The 26,562-nt window shown below is 45.4% G+C and overlaps 1 protein-coding gene across 1 annotated transcript in view; it reads right to left on the bottom strand.

The window, feature by feature from the left end:
• Window positions 1-834: 834 nt before the first annotated feature.
• The window catches only part of BCL2 (BCL2 apoptosis regulator), a 168,995-nt gene continuing 143,267 nt past the window's right edge, over window positions 835-26,562 (bottom strand). The window contains exon 2 of the mRNA XM_004422601.3: window positions 835-6,239. Coding sequence (XP_004422658.1) covers window positions 6,105-6,239 — 135 coding nt within the window. The 3' untranslated portion in view covers window positions 835-6,104. The remainder of the gene's footprint in view (window positions 6,240-26,562) is intronic.

Genomic DNA, 26,562 nt, shown 5'->3' on the forward strand with positions numbered 1-26,562 from the left:
TCGAGAACACTGATTCCTTTAAACATGTCATGTCTGCCTACCCCTTAGAAAGGCTGTGTCCCCAAGGCTCCCTGTGCAGCCACTTGAAGACCACTGATTGAGAGGAGGAACACAGGCCTTGGAGTCAGCCAGACCACGGCTCAAATCCTGCCTCTGTAACTTATGATGTTTGACGACTTGGACATATTGTTCAACTTCTATGAGTCTCATTTTTCTCCTATAAAATAGGAGAAGCCAATACCTACCTTCCAAGGTAGTAAAAGCCACAGTGCAGGCATCCAGCAGATGCTCAACAGATGGCTGTCACTATCAGAGTCCTTTTAATTGAGTCAAAGAGGAGAGACTTGAAGGATTGATGTGTAGGGTTTCAGTATAAGAGGGAAACACAGATGCCTTGCTACTTAGGGTTTTTATGCTCCAAAGCAAGTAACCGCTTTGGTTATCTTAGAATGCTAACTTCAAACTAGAACTTTCAGCTTGTTTCTCCCCTTTTTATACAACCTTTTATCTCATGGAATGCAGAGGCTGGGATCCTCACTTGGTGTGGGAAAACATACCCAAGAGCAACAATGGCTTTCTGAGGAAGAAGAACTCAAGGCTTGTCCATCTTGGACAAACCAAGAGGGTAAGTAACCAAGAAACAAAAGGGCCTCTTGCTCAGGTGGTTTCACCTATAAGCCAATCCCGTAGCCTGGTCCCCCAGGGTTCCATTAGAGTTGAGGTTCCTAGTGGCTCTACTTGCTTGTTAAGTTTTTAAAGTCTTGTTTAATGACGATGAATGGCAGGGCAAAATCATGTCACCACATTATAAACAATTCCAGGGCACAACCAATATCTCACATCGTACTTTATTTTTCTTCACAATATTAGCTGGACAGACAAGGAAAGTTTAATGGCAACGTGAATTTTCCCAACAACACAAAGAAAGTGCCATTATATTGAATGCTGGCCAACCAGAGACTTACTTTATCTTAACTATCTAAAGTATGCTTACCATATATTTTTGTGTGTGTGTACAGTGTTGCAGGATATCAGCCACCCCTAAAAAGTTTCAATCTTAAAAACAGCCCATGGAAGGTAAAAGCATGAAATCTTGATAACAAAAGCTTTCAATACAAAAACACTTTTTATACACTTATTCTAGTGAAAACAAAAATAATCCCAGTAACTCAAAACAAAAGCAAAACTTGGTTGGTAATTTAAGATGATAATATAATAAACACAACCACCAAAGCTTCCCCAAAAGAAATTTGATCGGCAATCACTCCTTCAAATGCTAACCCGGAGGGAAGAACCTAGTGAAACTAGCAGGCTGGAAGGCCCACTGCTGATTCCCCTAAGGGTTTAGGTGTATGGCATTACCAAGTATCTGTACCACAGTCTTATTCAGTAACAGTCCCAGGATCTTTCGATTAAGACTTTCCATTTTCCACAAGTGTGTTTGTCTTCTCCTTGTCATCAATAGGATATTGGCTTTAAGTTATTTTTCTGGGGTAGTCATGATGAATTGGTGCAATACCATTCATACTCCATCTGGTTTTCTTTGTGTCCAGTGGGATGTGTATTTTATGGTTGTCCAACGTCTGTCCTACAAGCACAGACAAGTAACAGAATGATTCTTTGGGTAAAAATAAGGGACTTGTATTATCACTTGCCCAATTCAGTTTCACACTGATTTTTGTTTTGTTTTTTTTGTATTATTTATAATAACTATTTAGAAACAGATGTCCCTACCGACCAGAAGGTTTTCATTAAATATTGTGTTGGTTAAAACTGCAAACTTATTGTTTAAATGGCCTTTAGACATATTCAGCCTTGAAATTAATACCATCGATGGCAAATGTTGTAAACGAGTTTGGGTCCATCTGCGCGGCCACACAGAGCTGGACTCTGAGTTGTGCTGATGTCTCTAGAATCTAAACACATCACAGAACTTAAAAATGCTTCTTGTTTGTCACATAAGGTCCTTCACAGAGGCATCACATTGACCCCAATAAAGGTCCCATTTGTTTCTATTTCATATCCCAGTCCTGGCTATTCTGAAAACCTCTGCACCCTGACCCAATCTTGGGAATGTTTTGCTCATTTGAAAATTCTTCCTCCCTCCCACCCCCGCAACAAATGTCCTTTGTCCCATAATAATTAAAAAAAAATCCCTGAAAGATCCAAATTGAACAACAATAAAGATCTGATTGGAACCTTCATGAGCTTGACAATGTGGGATTGTATTTCTTAAAAAGTGTGTAACAACCACATTTGTCTGGGCTGCAAGAGACACCACAGAATAAGATCAGAATAGAATTTCAACTGACTCCCTTATTTCCTTAGAATGGCTTATATTTCAAGCCCTTCCTGTTTTTTTCTGATAGAGTAGGTGTCCATTACTAACTATGAGTGATAAGAAAGTATAAAAAAAGCCACTGCCTTAAAAGTACAATTGAAATTAGAATTTAAGTTCACAATGATAAATCAGTCATTTTAGCATAAGTTTAATTACAATATAGACTATTTGCAATTCTGTTCGTTCAGCAGATCCTTGATGCGAAAGCTAGACACGTGTTGGGACTGCCTTACTTTCTTACGTTTCATGCTGATTATTATAACTCCTCTTGATTTACAATCACTTGCTAATTTCCCACATTGGGCCAGTACTAGGTCTTGAGACGATAAGCTATAAATATTTACTAAGGAAATAAAAGTCACATCTAAATGGAAGACCATCTCTGAATATGCAGCGGTAAGCAGCCTCGGGCAGAGGATGCCAGGTTTTTGCTTAAACTATAGCAAGGTGCTTCCTTAATTCAAAATGTGACTTTAGTCCAAATCTTAAACCTACAAGAATTTTCAGCCACTGTCAAGTCTGAGATGAACTGTTTGCTGTAGAACATGTCAGCTGTTCTGATCTCTCTTTCAGAGCGCTTGTGCAGTGAAGGCTTGGGAGGACCAAGGAGGTTCTTGGGTACTTTTCTCTTTGTGGCTCTTTTTAAGAGCCCTTGACTCCAATTTGGAAAATGCATGTGTTCTATTTAGCCCAGACCTTGACCAAAATATGCACCATGCTGATGGTTAATTCAGGTGTGAATCCCTTCTCAATACAAAATAAGTAGGAATGGTTCTCTGTTGTCCAGATCGCAAAATAACTGAGACCATGAAAAAAAGGAGGAGAAAAAACGACTAGTTGAGGCTTTTATATACATCATTGCTTCTAACATGTTTTTAACAATAAGAAAAATGCAACATCAACTACTCTTAGAGCGAGTGCAGCCACAATACTGTACAGTTCTGGGGTCAGGCTGAGTATATTTACCATTAAAATCCAGATAACAAAACCCTACAGCAAAAGGAAGCCAGCCAGAAGTTAGCCCCCATGACCTTCTTTATATATACATTTTTTAGAATACTCTGCAAATCCAAGTTTGAACAATAACAACAACAACAAAAGACAAATAGGCTTTATATTAAAAATGTCCATGTTCTTCATTGTTACTTGAAAGCAGCTTGGAGGATCTCGCCACTTGGAGTGTACTGCAAACTGACTCCATTAAAATGATCTTGGCAGGATAGCAGCACAGGATTTGATATTACATATTCATCACTTTTGACAATGTAAACCTTTCATAAAATAATATTTGCTTAAAAATTAGAATCATTCAAAGGTCTGATCGTCCTGTTCCCTGAGGCCTGCCAGGGAGCTCTGGCTTCATACCATGGATTTCCTGCTTTCTCGGTGTGGGGCGTTAAGTGCCTCTGCATTTCAGGAAGAACCTGAAGGACAGCCACGGAAAAGGGCCCTGTGGAAGGAGGGCAGGAGGGCTCTAGATGGGTCTATGTGGAAACAGGCCATGTAAAGCTACTCTCTAAAGGTCAAACCATCATAGCCAGAATTTAATCCCCTGGTCATTTCCCATATGGATTTTCAACTGAATGAACCTCATGGGTTTAACCAAACATGTATGCAATCTTAAACAATGTGAGTTAAATTCTGATTTGCCCAGGGACAAGTAAACCTTCAAGGAACAAGGTCACAGGGACAACAGACACATCGCCCACAACAAACAATTCTGTTGACATAGAAGTGCACATAACTTGGTTGAAGTAACACGCCTCCGTGGCCAGCACGTGCCAGGGTTTCTCAGGTAGCTGAGACCCAGGGCTTATCTCACCTCTCATAAATGCTTTTAAAGAATTCAGAGACAAAAATCTCAAATGGAAAAATGATCATTTTTTGCTAACAAATAGTGTAGAGGCCATAACTAAATACAATTTTTTAAAAAAATGCTGAGATGCATGTAATTTTTTTAAAAAGCAGCTTTCGAAATATCAACCACAGCATTAAACATTGAACATAGTACATTCCAAAGTTAATACAGATAAATGGTATATAATGCCATAATGCCACAGTTATTCCACATATGTCTCAAGGCGGATTCTAAACTTGAAAAAATATTTTCTAGTTTATTAGCTGGAGATTCCACTTCTTTTGCTACTTCTCTAGAGTTTTCCACCACTGATTTTCTTTTTTTCTTTTTTAATGCCCCAGGCTGTACAGATAATCCCCACATTCCACACCTGGAACTTTTTTTTTTTTCCCTCTGTCAGGTTTTCAAATAAAACCAAACTACAATGACAAGATAATGTTTTACATCGTAATTCCACAGACATGGGTCAATTAATCCATGACACCTCATTTCAACGCTTCCTTTAGGATTTATGACCCTCCCCAAAGTCCTTTAAAGCCTTGCTTTAAACTGCGCAGGCAAGCGGGCTGACACGCGGCCAACACGCATGCGCCGCGGCCACACGGCGCGCAGGCCGCACACGTCTCCTCTCCTCGAGTGTCCTTTCGGTAGGGGCATTTCCAGCCTTCAGCACCTCCCTCTGCTAGGAGAGGCTCAGTGCCGCTGTTTCCTTTCCTCCCCAGTGATATAACCGTCTTAAGAGTCTCGGCTCCCAGGTTCCATATCCACGTGGACTCGGGCCTAACTAGAGGGCTGCAGGGTAACAGGCCCAGGCCTACATACTCTTCTTTTTCGACAGTGGAATTCTGAGCTGTCAGCTTCCAGACATTCAGAGACCACCGTGCTCTGTTTCAAACCCCTCGAACAGGCCAGCGAGTGCCCAGGCTCAGTTCCAGCACGAGGCCTCCGAGCTGGGGCAAGGCAGGATGTCAGACTGCAGCCTCTTGCGGAAAAGCAGGCACTTGTGGTGGCCTGATGCTTCTGGGTAACTCAAGCCTTCCTGATGCTGAAGAAGTCACCTAAACGTTCACTTCCTCGCATTCCAGAGAATTCTGTTTCATACACAGACAGAGCCAGTATTTGGAGGGGGAGCGTATCCAAAATATATGAATATACACATCAGGGCTTAAGGTACTGGATGATATTGTATAAATTGCTAAAATTGCTTCTCGGCACAATTGGTAGCTTAAAAAAATACTTTCCTATGGTTTAACGGCATTTTCCCCATCTTGTCCTTCGGTGTGGAACTCTTGGCAGATGCCAAGTCCATCTGAAGTTCCCAATTTTTTTCTTCCAACTGGGTGTGTACCATGCGAGCCATATGCAAAGTGTCTGCTCTTCAGGTCAGGGAAGAATGGACTTCCCTTACAAGCACCTTCCCTCTGTTAATATCACAGCCCCCAGGGCAAATAAATGCAAAGAAAAGGAACACCTTCCTCCTAACCTCCAGCAGCCAGAAACCCAGCTTCTGGAACAGTCAAGGCCTTTGTCAGTTTGTTTGCTCTTCAGATGGTGAGTCAGTCCAGCCAACAACATGGAAAACAAATCCGTGTTGATAGGCACAGGAGATCCAGGTGGAGCTGCTCAGGTGGGGCTTGGCAGTTAGTGGTAGGGTTTCCAAAGACAGGAGGGTGGATGGGACTGTCTTAAATAAATAAATCTTTCTTTTCTTAATAATGTAAAAAATAAATGGTATTTCCCTTTGGCAGTAAATAGCTGATTCGACGTTGAGCTTGAAAGCTGTTTTTGTTTTTTTTTCTTTTTAAGAGACCACAGCTTCGCTTCATGGTACATCACTGGCAATGCATATATTTCTACTGCTTTAGTGAACCTTTTGCATATTTGTTTGTGGCAGGCCTGTTGACTTCACTTGTGGCCCAGATACGCACCCAGGGTGATGCAAGCTCCCACCAGAGCCAGACTGAGCAGCGCCTTCAGAGACAGCCAGGAGAAATCAAACAGAGGCCGCATGCTGGGGCCGTACAGTTCCACAAAGGCGTCCTGCAGCGGGGGAGAGGAGGGAAGAAAAAGAAAGAGTATTAGAGAAAGGGCACAGAATGCCAGCTCACAGGGAGAGAGGCGGCGTGCCAGACTGCCCTCGCAATTCCCCTCTGAAGGGAAAGGTAAAACGCTCTTTAGGGCCATGATTTCAGACCCATTCTTTTCACTTTCCTTCAAGAAATATTTATTGAGACCCTATTTGAGTGCCAGGCACCAGAGAGATACAGCCGTGAATGAAATAGACTGGAAGTTCCTGTTGCACGAAGCTTTTATCTAGACGAGTGGGATAGAGGGTAAACAAAATAAATGTATCATGCAGTGTGTTAGAGAGTGCTAAGGGGAAAAATAAAACAGCAAAGGCAGGTAGAAATATTGGAGGCTTTGCAATTTCAGTTAGCATGGCCATTCGTAAAAATAATACAAAAACTACGACTAGGACTACACTCCTGTACTGAGTGCCTGCTCTACGCCAGGCCCTTGTAAGGAATGCCTCACGTGCGTTATTTTATTCGTTCTTCATACCCATCTTATGGAGTCATTTTATTTGTTCCTGTTCTGTAGAGGAAAAAAACCTGAGACTCACAGAGGCTAAGGATTTGTCTAATCAGTGACAGGGCCAGGATTTGAACCCAGATCCAGACCAGTGCCCTTCAGTCTTTTGATGCCCTCACAAGACCGACAGCAGCTGTGACAGTGCTTGGTCACTGGGATGCTGATGTGGTGGACACAAGCAGGGTGGCCTCCACTGGTGGCATGCTGGCCTCTGAGGTCAAGGGTAGGGCTCTCCCTGGGAAAGGAAGCTGTTGCAGGGTTCCTCCCCGGGGATGGCTAGACTGGACGACCACAACTCTGTTTAATTCAAGTTGTGCACTTACAAAGCATGTGGTCATTTATGGTCACTTATGTGTCACTGGTAACCCGGGTCCCTGAGGAAAGAAGATGGCTCCTGTTTTCCCTTCCTATCGCTGCATCGAAGTCCGGCCTGCAGTGTGTTGTAGCAGAGTTCTCTGGATCGTCTTAGATTGAGCCAATCATGGAATGCTCGTTTCTTAGATTTGTTGGGGAAGATCAGGTTCCACATTTGGACCCAATGAGTATTTGGACAACTCTCTAAATATATAAATCAGTAAATGAAATGCTTTTCACTTTATTCAGCTGTGATTTATTCAGGCATTAAGAGGAAAACAAGACATAGTTTCATTTTACTCCCAACAATCTGGAATTGGAGCACACGATTTCATTATGGCAGACAGTAACATACCAACACTTCTGGCTGCTGTGCAGAGGAGGTTCTGCCAATGTTCACAGTGTGTTTGTCTGTTTGGGGCAAGTATTGCTGTAGAGGGACCAGGTATCATCTTTGTCTCCCCAGTGCTGTGTGTGGTCTTGGTACATATAGGTGCTTAATAAATGTTTGCTCAATTAATGATTAAAGTTTTCTGAATTCAATCATTGGTTTGAATTCTGTGTTTCGCCTAATCCATCACCCAATGCTTATTCTGCTTGTTTGAAATTATTCCATCTGTATACAACAGCCTCTGGGAATCTTGGAGTAGTCTTGAAGGTGACAGTTTAAGGCATCATTAGGGGAACGGCCCACATTATTAAACATTGATTTACACAATTATTTTTTCATGACTACATAGTATTCCATCTGTACTTTATTTAACCAGTTCTTGATGTGGGTTGTTTAAACTTTTGCTAATACAAACAATGTTATGATACATCTTTATACATAAATTCTTGTCTACTTGTTCAGATGTTTTTTTGAGACAAATTTCTAGAGGTGAACCCAGTTGTCCAGTCATCAGAATCGCTTCCCGCCTTCCCGCAGTCACGAAGGGTTTGTGCTCAGCCATCCTCACTCTCTCACTGGTTGCCCTGTGCCTTGTCTGGCTGCAGACAAGGGTTTAGGGCAGTGGTTCTCCCTGGGGGTGATCTTGCCCCCCACGGGACATTTGGCAATGTCTGGAAACATTTTTGCTAGTCATGATTTGGGGTGGGGGTGCTGCTGGCATCTAGTGGGCAGAGGCCAGGGATGCTGTTCAACATCCTACAATGTACAGGACCGTCCTCATCACAAAGAATTCTCCAGCCGAAAGAAACCCTGTGAAGAAAGGTTTAGAAGAACTCTGTGATCACAGACCACAAAAGATCCAACAGAACATCTAATGGGTCAACAACTTTGGCCAAATTAGCACAAGATTAGTTAGCCTAGACAAGCAACTGCTTCCCAACAAGTGGGTGAGCTATACCTTCAGATGTCCTGGATTAACTTTTACCAGGAGAGGGCGCAAGGGTTTTCTTCTTTTTTAATCTATTGTTAAATTTTTCTAAATTTGAGCCTTAGCAAAGCGAGGCAATAGACATAAATGAAATGCATGCTTAGTGCCTTAGTACAAAGCTGAGGCAACAATCGTGACTGTTTGTCTAGAGACATACTTCCCCTACATATAATCAGGGATAAACGGGGCAGGAAGGGGTCAGGACATATTTGTGAGCTGGAGAAACTCTGCCTCTTGCAACGTTCATCCCAAGATCTCACAGACACAGCTGCAAATGTCCAATAGCCCTCCCTGCCATGCTGCTCTCTCTGAGGGATGGTCGGGCTGGAACCCCTAACAGTCCAGCCAAATGACCCCCCAAATTCCTCAGGGAACTGGCCCTGTGCTGCATGCAATTCAGCCTGACACTGAGAGGGTCAATGGCTGGGCCCTGCATTCCCTTCATTACCAATGAAGTTTTCTGTGGCAGACTATGAAACTGACTAAGTCCCTGTCCATCTGACCTTTCTGGACATGGAGCCGTCCTGGGAAAGTGGAGGAAGCAGGAACAAACTCGGGCTGGCATTTTCTCCCAATTTGCCTGGTGCACAGTACCAGGGGGCAGAAGAAATGCCTCTCCAAATATCCCTTCCTCTCTGGGGCTGGACTAATCCCCTCTCCCGACCCCCATCCCCTCACATAAATAACTCGGCTTCTAATGGACCTACTGGGCCACTTCTGATGTGCTTTATAAAAAAACAAACACACATCATTTCCAGAGTGGGATGAGGGAGAGTAGCATTTCTTGACCCCAAAAATGAGCACAGAGGTGCTGACACAGCCCCACAGCTCTGGGAACGGCTTTGGACTTGGGAGAGAAGATCTGGGTGAAATCTTGGCTTTGACATTCTAGTGCTTAGGACCTTGGGCAAACTATCAAGCCTGAGCCTTATTTATTTCACCCATAAAATTGGTTGCTGTGAAGATTAACTCAAAGCCATTTGTAAATGTAGTCCAGAATGTGAAGTAGTGGCAGTATTAACAACTTGCTCTCTAGTCCGTCCTCTCGCAAACCTGCTACCTTCCTCTTAAACCTGCCCTTCTCCAGACGGTCTACCAAGCCTGCTAGTTTACAGAAGCAATTTACTAGCTCCTTCTAAGGCGTCAGCTTTTTGTTCCGAGATGGTTGGTGATTTCTATAGAAATTGTGAATTAAAATATACACATGACATGTTCTGGTGGAAAATGGGAGGTGATAATACAATGCTCACCTATACTTCCTCATAAATTGTGAGGTCGGGTCGTATGGCTGAGGGGCATCCTTTAACCCCCCATGATTGAATATGGCCCCTGAGCTTTGCCCATCTGTGATTCCAAAGTGCAAAGCAGACCCTGTGGTTTCAGGACTGAAGGTCCTAAAAGCGACTTTCATAGAGAGTCTTCTTGCTTTTTCAAACATTCTGATTAGGGCTATTTCCGAAGTCTGTTTGAACAGTCCGTCATTATTTGTTTAAGTTTGAAAGCTGTTTTAAATAAACACATGCTCATTTTATGTATTAAAAGCAACAAAGAGGGAAAAAGAAAACCTGGGCCATCATCCTGTGGTTCGGACAAAATCCCAGTCCATATATTTAGGAGGCAACACACCCCTCGCTCTTGCTCGTGTCAGGACTGACAAGGGCTCTGCCCGATCTCAGGGATGTGCACTGTAGGTTCCAGGGGGAGGTTCCTTTCTCCTTTCGCTGGCCCCTCATGTCAGAGAGGAGGCAGGCAGTGGCCAGCTCTGACTGCTCTTTCTCTTTCGCAGACAGCTTCTCTACAAACTGCAAATTCAAGGCCACAGGTGGTCTGAGTTTGAGTTCCACCCAGGGTGGCATCAACGGGCAGATGGCCAAACTCCCAGCCCCAGACCCTTGCTGCAAGGTTGCAAGTAAGCCAGGGAGGTGTGGACGGGCACAGACCAGACTCAGGATTCCTAAGCTTGTGGGGGGTGTGTGTGTGTGGGTGTGTGTGTCTGTGTGTGTGTGGCAGGCAGCAAAAGCGTCCTCTCCCTTCTGCACTGGGACTGGTGGTAGGACCACTCCCACCTCTCTTTCTCTTTCCCTCCCTTCCTTCCTCCCTCCCTCTCTCTCTTTCTGTCTCTCTCCTTCTTTCCCTATCTCTCTGTCTCTCTCTGTCTCTCTCTCTCTCTCTCACACACACCCCTCCCTTGAGGCAGCACAGCCTCTAAGATTTTCCTTTCTCCTTCAGAACGCTTCAAGAAGTTTCGTTTAAACCTGATTCCAAATAAAAAAAGATTTAAAAACAAACAAGTCAGACTGGCAAAAAGTGAAAAGAATACTGAGTTCTGCTGGAAAGGATGGGGTGGGTTTGGGGTGGGAGACCCAGACATTCTTACACAATTGATGGACTCCCCAGTAAAGGGAAGTGTAGAGACTTTTCATATTTGGCAATGTGCATCAAAAGCTTTAAAAATATTATCCTTTTATTAGTAATTCCACTTCTAGTTATTTATTTTGAAAAAATAATTAAAGTGCACAGGGTGTTTCTAGTGGTTAAAACCTGAAAACAACTTAAATGCCTGAAAATATAACTGGTGAAATAACTTTTAGCACATCCATACAATGGAATACTGTTCAACCATTAAACATTGTACCCTATATTTACCGGCAAGGAAGGATGTTCCCAACATAACATTGAATGAAACAGGTAACAGCTAAACCAACGTCTGCAAGTTCAGGCCCCCGGCTCAGCACTGGTTCTCAGGTCTCCTTATAGCGTGGGGAAATTTAATATGGCTTGGTTGGCTATAAACAAATTAGAAATTCAGCTACATTCCACAATCTTTGAGCTGACTGTGGATACAGGCATTCTATGATCTATGGGAGATCCTAAGCGGGGGGGAAGGCATCTAGCCCTCAAGGAGGTTACAATCTAGAGAGAGATGATTCCTCTATGTGCACGAAATCAAGGTGCGCTGCCATTTTGTGTCCTGCACAGAGCAGAAGATCCGGTCAGCAGGAAGAAGAACGTAAAAAGAAAATCAGATGGTGCCAACAGGAAGTCACTGTTATCAAATGCCTTTGACATTTTCTATTTTTCATGGCTTTATAATTTTGTCTCCATGGGGATCACCTCCCTCATGATAACCTGAGGGTTAGTGAAGGAAAAGAAAAAGGAAAAGGTGAACCACAGGAATACAAAACTGAGCTGGAAGGAGCCTCCAAGTGAGTTTAGATCTCCTGCACTGGTGTAATATTGCCTAATAAAGATATTAGCCCGTTTTTAATGGTGAGGCAAATGACATCTAGACAAGTAAAGTAAATTACTTACAGTATGTCCTAATAAGAAGATAGGAGGGGGAGGAGGAGAGTGGAGGCTGGGTTTATGTCTCCTGCCTTCTGTGCTTAATGGGTTAGGACACTGGCAAGCAGCTGGTTCTTCTTTCTCCCTGGGCGCCTCCTCCCAGCCTCCCTCAACTTGCTTCCTCCCACCCCCGACCTTCCTCTGTGCCCCGACCCTGACCCCATCCCACAGCAGCCTCGTCTGGCCTTCCAAGTGTTGCTGAAGAAAGTCGCCCAACCACTCAGACCGGTGCTGCTTTAAATTCATGGTCTCCAAACTCAGTGAGTTCTTGAAACCACTTAGCACTCCTTCCCTTGGTCTGATCTTTTCTCTGTTCCTTTCCATGACTATTCCAAACAGCCACCACTTTTCTCAGGTGTTCTCCGCACTGTGTAACAGCTGAAGTCACCTCTTTCTTCTCTGACAAAATCGGGGCCAGCGGGCAAGAATTACCACAGGTTCCTATCCTGGCACATCCACTGACTTACATCTCCATCTGTCTTTCCCATCCTGCGCTCTTAGCCCACTGTCTCCCATTGCTTCTGGAACCTTCCTCCATCAATTGTCCCTGCTCCCAACTACAATTTCAACCTCATCCTTCCTTCTGTCTCTTTATCCTTGGCGTATAAACATTCAGATTTCCTGAAAATGTCCATGCTGATGCTATGTTCCACCTTAACCATTATCTTCTCTCTCCTTGCCCTCCAGGACAAGCTGCTAACCCACCTCATTGGCTGTCTTCCCACCCTCATTTTAATCCACTCAGGCTGGCTTCTTCCTCCATGGTACCTCTGAAACTACACCCCAGAGACCACTAATACCCTGGATGTGGCTAAATCCTCTGGATGCTCTTCAGGTTGTATCTTAACCGGGTGCTTTGATGCACTGGACACCGAGATCACTGAAAGTTTCTGCTTCCTGGAGAACTTCTTCTCTGCCTCCTTCATGGACACCTCTTCTTCTGCCTGCCCTGACAGGTACTCGATGCTCCCCGGGCTTCTGTCTGGACTGTCTTCTCTCTCTTTGGCTAATCTCCTTCACTCTTGTGGCCTTAAATACCATCTCTATGATGATGTCTCTGAAATCTTTATATCCAGCCCCACCTGCTCCTCTGAATGTCAGATTCTCATCCCAATGATTTGCTACGATGTCCCACTGGAAGTGACAATGCAATCTGTCCCAAACTGGAGCTATCATAGCCCCCTCCAGCAAGCCTGCCTTTCTTCTTGCTTTCACCGAGCCCATGCTATCAAGTAAACCCACACCCTGAGAGTCCCCTAGATGTTTTCCTCTTCCTCACCCGCTCATCCATTCATTGATAAATCCCATAGTCTTAGGTTGGGTTCCCCCATAAGCAGACCCTAAGCCAAAGATTTGAGTATAAGTGGTTTATTTGGGGGATGATCCAGGATCTGCTGCTGGCAAATGGAGCTCAATCCTGCTGGGAAACCTGCAGCCAGTGCAGAAAATTCACATCTGTTATTCCACTAAGGGACTAGAGAGCTGGGCTATTTATACACTTACTCCTTACATTCATTGGGTGAGGGCTGCTCCTATGGAGGTGTCAATATCCCAGCACTTCCGGTCGGTCATATGCACAGGCAAAGTGGGCTCTAGAGGCCAGAGACAGCCCTCAGGGAAAGAGACGGGGCTGGAGGTCAAGCTAGTGAGCACTGAAGTGGCAAGGCGACACAACAGGGCAGTATATGCACCACCAATTTGACCACCTAGATATTTCTTTATCCCCATTACCTTCTCTCCCCCGGGTTATTGCTATGACTGCCCATCTGATCTCTCTGCCTCCAGTCTTGTGCCTTGCCCTTCAATCACCTCTCCATATTGCAGTCAGAGTGATCTATTCAGAACCAAATCAGTTACTTCCACGCTTAAGTCCAAATTCTTTAACATGGCATCCTAGGCTCCCAATGCTCTGGGCCCAGTCTAGCTCTCTGCTCAGCGTCTGTCACTTATAAGCTAACTCCGGTTCATTCAGAGCTTCACTGCAACCATTTTCTGCAGGCAACTTTCTCCAAGGCCCTAGGTTGAGCTAAATAATCCTCAGCTATTAACTGTTCACTTTATTATCTGAAGATCATCTGTTTACACGTCTGTCTCCCCCCATTCCATTATTAGCACCTGGAGGTGCAGGGACCACGTTTTATTTATCTTTGGATTCCTGGAGCATATGTCTGTCACATATCAGGCACTCAGCAAATGTTTGTGGAGCTGAAATAAACTGATTTCTTTTACTACAGAACAGATTTTCCAAACCTATCTTAATAGGTGATATATTTTTAAAAGAGGAGGTGTTCAAAGGACAAATAAATGACGGGCTTATTTTTTTTTGCAGCAGCCTCTAGTGTCTTCCCGTGAGGGGCTGATGCTTAGCTAGATCATAACGGTCAGCGTCGGATCTCATGGGTCAGCGTCTGTGCCATACTGCTTGTTAAATATTTTGAATAAGATCCCTACCTGTATGCTTGTGAGTTTCCAAGAGAGGCATACGCTGTGCAGCATTTTCCAAACTCATTTGACCATTTACCCCTGTCAGGGAGATTCCTGCTGTGTTATGAAGACACATTTTGAAAATGCTGCCTGAGGTAAAAAAGCAAAAGTCCTGGGCATTGGCAAGAAAGGCAGCTTTGGTGCCCGTTGAACAGGACCGGGGAGATGATCACAGGCCCCAAGCTGTTACTGGACATCCTTGGGAACGTAAACCCCACTGATGGCAACCAGTCCTGGACTCTACTGTGGGGTGAGACCCATTCCCAGTATACTCTGTGGCTGCGCCAACGCACAGAGCCTATAGACATGCAATTGCCAGGCAAGAGAGGATGCTTGGAGAAAGAGAAAGAAGGAAGCGAAGGAGGGAGGGAGGGAGACACATGCACGCAGAGATGAGAGTCCTCCCTGAAGCTAAGAAAGCAGTAATTCACCTGTCACCCACGGGGCGGTAACTGAGATCAAAAGGGGAAGCAAGCAGCCCGGGCTGCTGTGAGGGGTGGCCAGCAGAGCACACGCGAGGAAGTGAGGACTTTTTCTACCTGAATAAAGCAGCTGGTGAGGAAGTGACTCCATTTCCCCCCTTATCATTGGCTCGGCAGGATTTCCCCTGCAGCCACTTTGTGCTGAATGAGTCTTGAGGGTTCCGTCTGCAGATGAGAGCTGCTTTGGCAGTTGCAAAGCTGCTGTCCCCTGTGGCTCTTCCTCCCTCACCCTCCCGTTACTCCCAAAATATTGATTCCGGGTTTGGAGGAAAAGGAAAGAGAAAAAAAAAAAAACCAACTCTCGAGTGTATAACTGAAGGACACACAGCTGCCCGGCCTGCAGATTGTGAAGAGGACCCAAGCACGAGAAGTGGGATGACTCCTCTACCAGGCTCGCAGGGCTGCCCCCAAAGCCATTTCCAGTGAAAGGGACCTGATCTTGGAGGGACTCTGGGCCCAGAGAGGGGCTAGTTGAATCACAGGCCGACGACATGAAATGAAACCTAATCTAAGTGTCATCTGGATGTAACCAGAAACCTGCTAGAGAAATGGCAGGAGATGAAACACCCAAACAAAACAAAAAACAAAACTTGCCTGCCTACCACCTACTGCAGTTGGTCTAGTGAAGTTTTGGTGTATTTTGTTATGCAAATTGAGTTGCGGATGCAAATCAGGCTGGGGCCCTCAGGAGCTGGGGGGGGGGGACGGGCTGAAAAATGAGAAGCCCAAATGGTTCCTTCCTTTCCTGAGCAGGGCACAGTTTGAAAATAATTTGCAAAGGAGTCTGATGCTCCCGGGACCTGTGGGCACGGAGCCAGGTCAAAGCTCTGCTTGCCGTGTCCACCTGCCGGAGGAAATGTGAGCCAGAGCAGGATCCCAGGGTGGGATCTCAGAGGTTCTGGTCATCTAACTGCCCTCCAGGCTGGGGTAGGAGGTGCTATCTGGAGGTTAGCACAGAGACAAATTCCCCGCTGCACCAGCTATGCAAATGCTGTAGGGAGAGGGTGCTTAGACACCTGTGGGGTTAGGTCCCTCCCGCCAGGAGGTGCGAACAGTCCAGTGCTTCAAAAGGCCGTAGGTGGAAACAGGCAAAGCAATGCATCTCTAGCAAAATGTGCTAAAAATATGTTAATAATTGTGCTATTTGGTTCATCATGTTCATACAATAAACCAAAACAGGAGAGACTAAAGGCCATATCTATACTAGACCTTGAAATCGCATCTTTGGGTCACTTATTCATTCAAGAACCAAGCATTTCTATAAGGTGCTGAGGAGTCTTAAAGCTAAATAAGACCCAGGCCCTGCCCTGTAAGAACTGCTCATAATATTCTCATGCATTCACAGTGGCTTTAACGGGCGTGAGAGTTTTCTCAGTATGTTCAAAGCACTTTGCGTGTGTGTAGGTGCATTTATCCCGCAGGGTTCTGGGGAGGGGAGAAGAGACCCAGGCAGCTGTCCTCATTCTACAGCCACGCCTCCTGTGGCCCTAACTAAGAAGGGTGCCTTCCGCAGGATCTCACAGGCACAGAGGCTGCAGTAACCTGCCTCACAGTGTTGTGGCTTTAAAACAAAGTTTCTTCACTTTTCTTCCTTACCTTCCTCATTCCACTACCTTCTTTTGGCTACAAGCCTCTGAGTGCCCTGCATTTTCTGGCACTTGGCCCCTTCTGGCTTTGGGCTTATGCTATTTTCACTGTTTTGGGGGAAATATCACTTTATGATATTATGTTGAGCATGAAAGGATGTCAAGCAAAAGAAGTGTAATTACTACAATTCAACAATAAAAAGACAAATAGCCCAGTTAAAAAACGGGCAAAGATTTGAATAGACATTTCACCAAGACGCTCAAGAAAAGATGCTCAACATCACTAGTCATTAGAGAAATGCAAATCAAAGCCACAATGAGATATCACTTCACACCCACTAACTGGCTATAATGTAAAAAATGGACAATAACAAGTGTTGGCAAGGAGGAAGAGAAACTGGAGGCTACACACATTGCCAGTGGGAATGGAAAATGGCACAGTCGCTGTGGAAAACAGTGGTGGTTCCTCAAAAAGTTGAACAGTTACCATGTGATCCAGCAATTCCACTCCTAGATATGTACCCAAAGTGACTAAAAATATATGTTCACACAAAAACTTGTACACAGATATTCACATTAGCATTATTCATAATAGCCCAAAGTGGAAATGACCCAAGTGTCCATCAACGAATGAAGAGATAAACAAAAGATGGTACACCCATATGACAGAAGATTATTCAGCCATAAAAAGGAATGAGGCACTGATACAAGCTACAATATGGACTAACTTTGAAAACATTATGCTCAGTGAAAGAAGCCAGGCATAAACGGTCACATAATGTATGATGCCATTTATATATAAGTGTCCAAAATATGCAAATCCATGGGGACAGAAGTAGATTAGTGGTTGCCAAGGGCTAGGGAGATAGGAGAATGGAGAGTGACTGCCAGTGGGTAACAGGGCTTTTTCTTTTAGGAGTGATGAAAAAGTTCTGGAATTAGATAATGGTGATAGTTGCACAACCTTGTGAATATACTAAAAACCAATGAATCACTTTAAATTTAATTTTATGGTATGTCAGTTATAAAAAAGACAATTTCATTTCTTGCAATACACGAAGAAGGAGATTAAACGATTTTTACACACATGGAATTTGACAGAAGGACTCGCTTGCTCTGTACCCCTTGCTCACAGGTGTGTGGGGGATGGGGCTCCTCTGGTCAGAAACTCTGCACAATCATTATTCTCCTTTTAATGAATTTTTAAAAACGTAGGAGGTGGATGGTGGGTGAAGATGGTTCTGGATGAGAAGCTAGGATGGCTGAGTGCCAATCTGGGTGAGCAACTCACTTTACCTCCTGGGCCTTAAGTTTCCTTCATCTGAAGACTCGATCAGTAGCTCATCTCCAAGGATTCTTTCCTGCAGTCTACCACCATGGGCTTACACAGTTAATGACAGTATTCTCCATCTTTTCTCATGCATCTCTTAGGATGTGATTTGGGATATCCTGATGCTTGCTAGAAACTGTGTTTCCACACCAACTGTAAATGGCTGACCTGGCTCCTCTCCGTGTGGACAGTCCCTACCACGCTCTGGCCTCTACACCCTTCCTTTCCCCCAAATCCACACATGGCCTCAGTGCCTCCTGCTGTGAGCTTCATCCTCTGGGCTCCTCGAGTCCCTCCTCTCTCCAGCATGGTAGCCAAGCTGCTGTGGCCTCTGACGTGTCTGTGTGCTTCCCATCTCTTTGTTTTTATTATCATAATCCAGGCATTTGTCCCTCAGAACCCTCTGACTCTCAGGCCAATATTAATTAGAACTGGTGACGTCAGTGTCCCAGAGTGAGGAGTAGATGGAAGGCTTCGCTTCTCCTCAGTATCAGACAGGACTCTCCATTGCCTGATGTTGCCCAGGAACTCCTCGGGCAGACCAGCATTTGGAATATATCCACCAACTGTTCTTTCCTGGGTTCTGGAGGGGGTGTGGCTACCCTCCCCGCCCCTCACCCATGTCCAGACCTGCCTCGGGGTATGTAAGCATGAAGTTCATCACGGTGCACTTGGCGGCAGGTGAGTGTGCTCCCTATAGGTAGTTGTCTGGGCCAAGCATGCAGGGCTCCACCGTGCCTGGCACCTGGCCTGTGAATGCACAGCGCGGCCGAGGTACCTACCCCTCTCCCTGCCGCTGCAAGAGTTAATTCATGAAAATATGCCAAAAATGGGAACCAAAAGCAGATGCTCGCCGAGTTCTGCAGCCTGGCCTAATCGCTGTCATCAGGATGCCGCTGCTGGGGGGGGCAGGCGGGAAGGGGTCCTTCATTTATTAAACGTGGAGGGCCAGAGTGGAGGGCTGAATGTCTGATTCTCACTTGTTTAAATCAGCAAGTGTTGACTGAGGTTGGTGGGTGGGGGAGTACAAAGAACCCGCATTTCCTAATAGGAACTTGCTGAAAATGGCCTCAGACCTGGAGGGGGTATGTCAGAGTGGAAAGAGCCAAGCAAAGTGAGATTGTGTGCGCGCCATCCTCTGCGGGGCACCGCCAGCCTCCAGTCTGGCCTGGTCTGATGCATGCTTTCAGGAAGTTAAGAAATCAGCATGGGCATCTTTCTGGAAGCTCTTCCTCACACCGGCTCCAGGGCCTTTGCCTCGATGACAGGCTCAGACACGTGTCCAGGACCAGATCTGCCCCCCGACGGTACCGGTCCTTCTGTTCTCAGTTTGTGGCAAATAAGTCACAAACTCTGCTTAAACTTCCCAGGCTGCTAACACCCTACTCAAAAGCACTCCGAGACAGAACAAGCCTTACCCTGTTCCCAGCTCCTCATTCTGCACCCCCGTGAGTCATTGTGTGACAGTCAAAATGACCAAGGTTTTCTTCCGAGCAGCCTCTCCCCAACACGGTGGATCCCCCCTCAGTCAGAGCTCCGGGCTCTGGGGCAGAGGAGCCGGAGCACGGTGGTGAACTCGCTCAGGGGGCTCTGTATGGGAGCACTAAGAACAATCTGCTTTCATTTTATAGTTTATGATTTAGTTCAGTTCACCTGGAAAGACTCAATATGAATAAAAACAGATGCATTTCAAGGCGCACTGCCTGGCTCTTTGACAATCCTTTTCCTTCCGCATCCGACAGTCTTCCTGTGTCCAGGGACGATAGCAGACCTCTCCATCCCAAGGAAAACACAAAGTCTCCATCAATGGCAACAGCTGTTAGTGCTGGGGCGGACAGACCCAGGCAAGGTCAGTGCTGTGGTTCTGGATTCAGGCTCATTAGCACGTGGACTGCAGATACGCTGGCATGGGCTCTGGTCTGAGGAGATGCTTACTGTGGAGGACTTGTGACAGTGGGTGCTCTCTGTGACCAGAACAATACAGGGCCATAAACACAAAGTGAGAGATGGACACAGAGACAGAGACAGAGAGACAGAGAGAGGGAGACAGAGAGAGACTCACAGAGACAGACAGAGAGAAACAGAGAGAGACACAGAGAGAGACAGAGACAGAGAGAGACACAGAGAGAGAGACACGAAGAGAGACAGAGAGAGATAGAGAGAGGGAGACAGAAAGAGAGAGACACAGAGAGGGAGACAGGGACAGATAGAGAGAGACAGAGAGGGAGACAGAGAGAGACTCACAGACAGAGAGACAGAGAGAGAGATCCTGAAAGCAATTATGGATCAGCTTCAAGTGAGAGGAGGGGCTGACAATCGTCCATCAGCAGAGCCTCCAGGGGGACAGTTGATGCTGGCTGACTTGACATAAGGACACCTTGCAGTGAATTGAGCCTGCTGTGGACACCAACAAGGTCAGAATACGACATGTGCACACTGGACAAGGCCTCTCGGTGTTGCTGGCAGTGGGCACTTACAAGGAGAGAAGCCGTGCCCCTGGGAGCTCGACTTCCAAGGCAACCATCACTTCCTGTCACTTATGCTCAGACACATTTGCAGCTGGCAGTGCGGAGACTGCGGGACCTGTTGGCAGAAGATGCTGGGCCCCGAGTGGGATCTGAACTACACGCCTGGGCCTTACTACACCAACTACTCCTCAAGCAAGTGGGAGGGCTGGAACTTCACAGGGGCACCTGGCAGGTCAGTGGTCAGTGGTCAGTGCCCTCCTCTACATGCATGGCCTTGCAGATCCTGCCATTGCTAACACCTTGGAGCAGGTCAGCTCACGTTGAATTCCATGATGCAAACATCCACCGGGCACCTTCTCTGTGCATAGCACTGCGCTCAGTGCTGCAGGGAAATGCAGGTGACCACGGCATCTGTGTGACAACGAGCTCCTTGGACCCAATACAGCACCTTAGCCAATCAAGGACTCAACAATCACTCTCCAGCGAGACAACTCAGAGACAGCAGTGTCTCACTGGAAATATTGTTCACCCCTAAAGTCATGAGCAGAAGCTCAAGTTTGAGCTGGTAAAGCCTTCAGGTGGGATTTTGGGTCTAGCAAATTATTTCCACTGAGGAACCCTTTGGCCAAATGCATGAATCTTGGATCCACGTGCAACATGCTTTTCATAATAAAATTGGTGCAAACACGGACGGCTCTTGCCAGCACCGCATGGGTCTTTTTTCATGAGGGTGGCCCTGGTTCCTCTTGCTTTGATCTCTCCTTCGGCCATATCTGAATCAAGCAGTCCAACTGCAGTCAAATCACTTATCAAAGTACTTACTTAGTGTCTACTTCTGGGATGAGGAGAGAGAACTAACTGTTATGCCAAACCCCATGAGGTGGCTCTTATAAACGACATTATACAGAAGAGACTACGGTCAGAAAGGTTACACAACTTGCCCAGGGTCACACAGCTCATAGTGGTCAAGCTACAATTTGAATCTAGGACTGTGTGACCCCTCGGCATGTGCTTTTTAAACCATACTTTGCTTCTCCTGTTGAAGACAGAGAAGAAGAATGAGATCCAGGCCTTGGGGAGACAAGCAATAAACATGAGAGGTTGAACAGAAAGTCCTGAGGAGTGACAGGGCAGGCTCCATAAATGCATCAAGAGTCTCTACGATGGGCTGGAGGGGACAAGGTTAGACAGGAGCTGAGTCTGAAGGACTTTGCATAACGGAAGAAAAGTGGGGATGGCACTTCAGGGCACGGAATCAGGTGGGGGTCAGGGGCCATACTGTGCAGGTCCTGAAGTGGGCTTGTGTGTGCAGGCAGGGGTGAGGCAGAGCAGGCAGGGCCGCATTAACAGGATGAAAACTCTGTGACCGTGGAGAAAGCACAAGTCACAAGGACCCCCACACTCCCGCCCTGGGCACTTGGCATGACTCGATCCCGCGGGAACGTGTGGGGCAGCCTGGAATCCCTCAGTCTGTGGTTTGGCCCTGATGGCTGATACTGCACGTGCCGCCTCAAGAGTACTTAAAAATGTCACGTAGACAGAGACATAAATCTCTACGGAGAAATTCCTTCTACAGTATTCAGGTAAAGTCCTCCTGTTTACTAGGCTGCTTTGCAGGGAATTCTGGAATGTGAAGGAGAGCAAAATTTCCCTGAGTCACAAAAACAAGTCAACTTGAGGCCTATTCTGAATATTAAAATAGGTGGCCCAAAAGCCTCCGCAGTGGTGACTGGATTTCCATCCTTCCAAGGGCCCTAATCAACAGTTCCTGCTGGATCAAAAGCAATCATGTCCCCAGCAGGCAGGACCAGGAGCAGCCCCCACCACGGGCAGAGCAAGGGTGAGGGAGGCACGCGGGCCCCCCAGCCACACCATCCAGACCCCACTCAACAGCCCACAATCCAGCCAGCAATGCTGCGGGTGTCTCCTGCAGGCACCACCCACTCCGTCTCATGAACATTAACAGTTCTGTCTGCTGACTTAAATTTGGAAATTCTTCATAATTTAACAGAACCAGAGACTTTTCAATTCCTTGGAACCTGTCCACAGAGCACAAGGACCTATCTGCTCGCTGAGTGTTTAATCCTTTAGATGTTCGGCGTGTTTCTGGAAGGCTGCAAGTTTCAAGTTTGTGACGGCTGCAGGCAGGCCAAACAAGTCAGAAACACTTTCTCGAAACAGTTCAGGAGTTGTAACTGAGGGAGAATACGTTCGGGGCCATGCCTCCCAGACGCCAAATCAAAGACAGACGAGTGAAGGCAGAATCCCCGGGTCTGCCAGACACTGGCGTATGATCAGTGGCACAGGATGCCTTACAACCTGCCTGGTGGATGTACTGAACAGACGAGGCTGGGCCTGAGCCGGTCCTTGGAGACCTCACAACCTGGCGGCCTGACTCCGCTGTAACGCAGATAGGATGCTCCTCTTACATCCCAAATCCCTCTCCCCCTGAAATCCCCTGTTTTCCTCCATTGCCTTGGTCCTTTGCTTTGCTTTCCTGTTCTCTCCTTGTCTTGCGTTTTATCAGCTCAAGTTCATTCCTCGGATCTGATTTTTGTTCCTGGTCTCTCTCTGTCTGCCCTTTCTAGGACAGGCCTGCTCTGAGTGTTCCAGAAGACGGTGATTCCCCGCCTTCTCAGATGTGCAGAGGATAGCATGTTGGCTGAGCGGAACAAGTGAGGCCTCTGCAGACACAGGAAGGGCTTGGCCATGTCTGCATAGGGACTTCCAGCCCTTGTCCTGGTGGAAGGACACTGGCTGTGGGCACTGATGGGAGAATCTGGGCTGGACCTGAAACCTGCGGGAGATGGTGCAAGACGTTCTGTTGCCATCTGACATAGCAGCCTGACAGGATGCCAGGCCTGCGATCCTGGCTGGAGTCTGAGCCAGATGCTTGCTCTAGAAGCCTCCATTAACCCTTGCAGGGTTAAATACTGGCGATGTAGTGATGGGTCAACTGGTGAGGGATGTGTGTTGGATAAATGAGCAGAACAAAAGTGTCTGAATGTCATGTTTTCTTTGAGTTTTCACCTCTGCCAAATTCTTGAAATTCTTTTTTTCATACACTGAGCGCTTTTTTTTTTTAAGCTACATCTTAAGGACTTTTTATTTTTTTTTTGAGGAAGATTGGCCCTGAGCGAACATCTGTTGCCAATCTTCCTCCTTTTTTCTCCCTAAAACCCCAGGAGATAGTTGTATGTCATAGCTATACATGCTTCCAGTTGCTCTGTATGGGCCGCCGCACATGCACGGCCTGATGAGTGGTGAGTAGGTCTGTGCCCAGGATCCGAACCAGCGAACCCCAGGCCGCTGAAGCGGAGCACGCAAACTTAACCGCTACATCAGCGGGCCAGCCCCGAATTCTTGAAATTCTTAAGTCTTACAACTTTATGTACTTTTCATTTCCGTTTCAACCTGAAACATCATTTAAATGTCTTTTGAGGTAATCTTAACCTACTAAAACAACCTGAAAAACTGCGAAAAAAATATTAGGGTAATTCCACACACACCTGGAGGGTTTCTGAGAGATGTTTGGCCCCAGGCTTAAATTCATGGTTGATGGATTACAGATTTGAATAGGTAAGTTTTACTAACTTGGTACATCAGTTGGAAAAGGTAATTTTACTGAGGGTAATTTTAAATGTTAAAAAATTATAACATTAAAAAAAATGTTATAATTCACTGCCATCATGTCTACGAGACCTTTTGTACAAACTTCCAGATATAAATAAATAAATCCTGGAGATGTAATGTACAGCATGGTGACTATAGTTAACAATACTGTACTGTATATTTGAAAGTTGCTAAAAGAATAGATCTTAAAAGTTCTTATCACAAGAAAAAGAAATTGTAACTATGTGTAGTGATGGATGTTAGACTTATTGTGGTGATCATTTTGCAATATGTACATATATGAAATCATTGTTGTACACCTGAAACTAATATAATCTTATATGTCAATTATATCTCAATAAAAAAATAAAATTTCACTGCCATCAAGTCTGTAAGATTTTTTGATGAGAAAGTAAGAATTCCAAGTTTTAATGTTTGACAACGGGACACAAAGGCAGAAGTCTGAGCGGAGCTGTGCCCCGGCTCAGAAGCTCATCACACTGTCCTTGGTCTCATCACAATCCATATGCAGTAGGCAAGCTGCTGGGTCTGAGGATCCACTACTCCTAGCCCAGGCCCTCTCCTTGCTGTCAAGGTTTCAGGAGCCTTGTTTATGACAAGAAGCGGAAGGCCCCAGGCGTCCTCTGAAGGCCCTTTCCAGTTCTAAGGCTACATAACTGGTAGGGACTCTGTTTTGTGTTTGTGCATCAAAAGCAGGAAGGGTGAAAAGAGTTAAGTTATCGGGAGACTAGGAGAAACAGGCTATTCGGGCCTTTTTGATTCTCACTGAAAGTTCCAGAGTTGCCATTCCATCTATATCAGGGGCAAATGGAGGCCTGAATCCTAGAGCTGGTTTTATGAGAGCAAACCTGGAAGTAACTGCCCTAATAGAGAAGCTAGAAATGTGCTTGATATTCCAGATATCAAAAGAAACAAGTGCCCAAACCTTTAAGGCACCAGAAATGAGAATCCCAGGCAGGGTTCCCAAAGTCCCAACTTAGGAATCCACGGAACAGCAATTTAGGATTACAATTCAAATGGAATGAAAGCCATATTTCAATAACGCAGGGATGATTTTACGAAAAATTGAGAGATGCCTTCTCTGGATGCGTCCTACTTACCACTCATAAGTCATATTCATTAATGGTAACTTTCAATGATAAACTAATACATCAACCAAAGGAATTTTATGGTTTTCATCTCTGTTCCTCAGATAATAGAACCACATGCTACTCAAAATTACCACATTATTCCTTTTTGGCCCCTCCAGCACTTCTTGGATCTTCTAGAGCTCCCCCTGAACTGAAACTTTCCATCTTTCAGTCTTTTCCCAGAACGTTTCCTTCTCCCCCAACACCCCCTCTGGAAATTACAGAGAAAATCCGTTCAGTCATTGTTGGGTTATCAGACTGTGGAAAATTTGTTTTTCAAGCTTCAGAAGATTGTTAAACTGCCTCTTTTTTTTTTCATTTCAGATAACTCAAAACCGGTTTGGATCTATGACATCAACTCTGGCATGTATGAAGAACAAGGAATGAGGACTTTGCCTTGTTTGGAACCAAAAGAGAGAAATATACACTTTCTCCCCCTCTCTTTTCTACTTTTATGAAGACAGTATTTTTTCCTTTTAGCTGAATGATGTATACTTCTAACATTCCAGGAAAAAAGTGTCAGTGATATGCAAGTCATAATAAAAGAAAATCAGAAGAAATGCAATTACAAGGGACAGGGAACTTCATCATTTTTAGTATGAAATGCCCAGAGGAAAATCTAATTTTAAAAATTACCGGCACCATATAAATGAGAAGAGAATATATGAAAAGATTTGTTATTTTAAAAATTCATTTAATCCTTAATCTTTCTGGCTCTTAGAATTTTATCCTTATTATTATTATTATTATTATTTTGAGGAAGATTGGCCCTGCGCTAACATCTGTTGCCAATCTTCCTCTTTTTCTTTTTTTTTCCTCCCCAAAGCCCCAGTACATTGTTGTATATCATAGTTGTAGAGTTGTAGCTCTTCTGTATGGGACACGCCTCAGCATGGCTTGATGAGCGGTGAGTAGGTCTGCGCCCAGGATCTGAACTGGCGAACCCCAGGCTGCCAAAGTGGAACATGCAAACTTAACCGCTACACCACCAGGCCGGCCCCCTTTTATCCTTATTTTTAAAGGCCAAAAATTATTGTTTGGTGCTGGATAAGCAGTAAACCTCACACTAATGCAATGTAATACCAGGAAGTGGCAACGGATCCTCCTGGTTTCTGGTCTGCTAGCTGGAGCAGAGCAGGACACAAAAAGCGTTGTTGAGTAAAAATGCACATATATTGAGGATGAAGCAAGAGCCTTCTCTTTCCAATTATTATAAAGGTACCTATTGTAAATGAACACAAATACTCACAGGGCATACTATAAGTGATACAGTGTTTCCATCGCTATCACCTGGTTTGATTCTCACAACACCCCATTGATAAGTTATGACTCTTGTCACCCCCACTTTACAGATGGCCAAGAATAGGTAACTTTTCCAAGGACACATTGTTCATCAATGGTGGAATTACATCTCAAACCCAGAAATCTGACATAAAATATCTTGCCTTTCTACTGTATCACATGGCCTCCCTCGATGGAGTTATGACTCCCAGCTAAAGGGGCTTGCACAGAGCCAAGATGTGGTAAGCTTGAATACAGTGGTGGCTTGCTTATTTATAATAGCTCTGTCTCTGAAAAAG

This window comes from Ceratotherium simum, chromosome 14, assembly GCF_057802395.1.
Source record: "Ceratotherium simum simum isolate JZ-2026a chromosome 14, ASM5780239v1, whole genome shotgun sequence".
Lineage (NCBI taxonomy): Eukaryota > Metazoa > Chordata > Mammalia > Perissodactyla > Rhinocerotidae > Ceratotherium > Ceratotherium simum.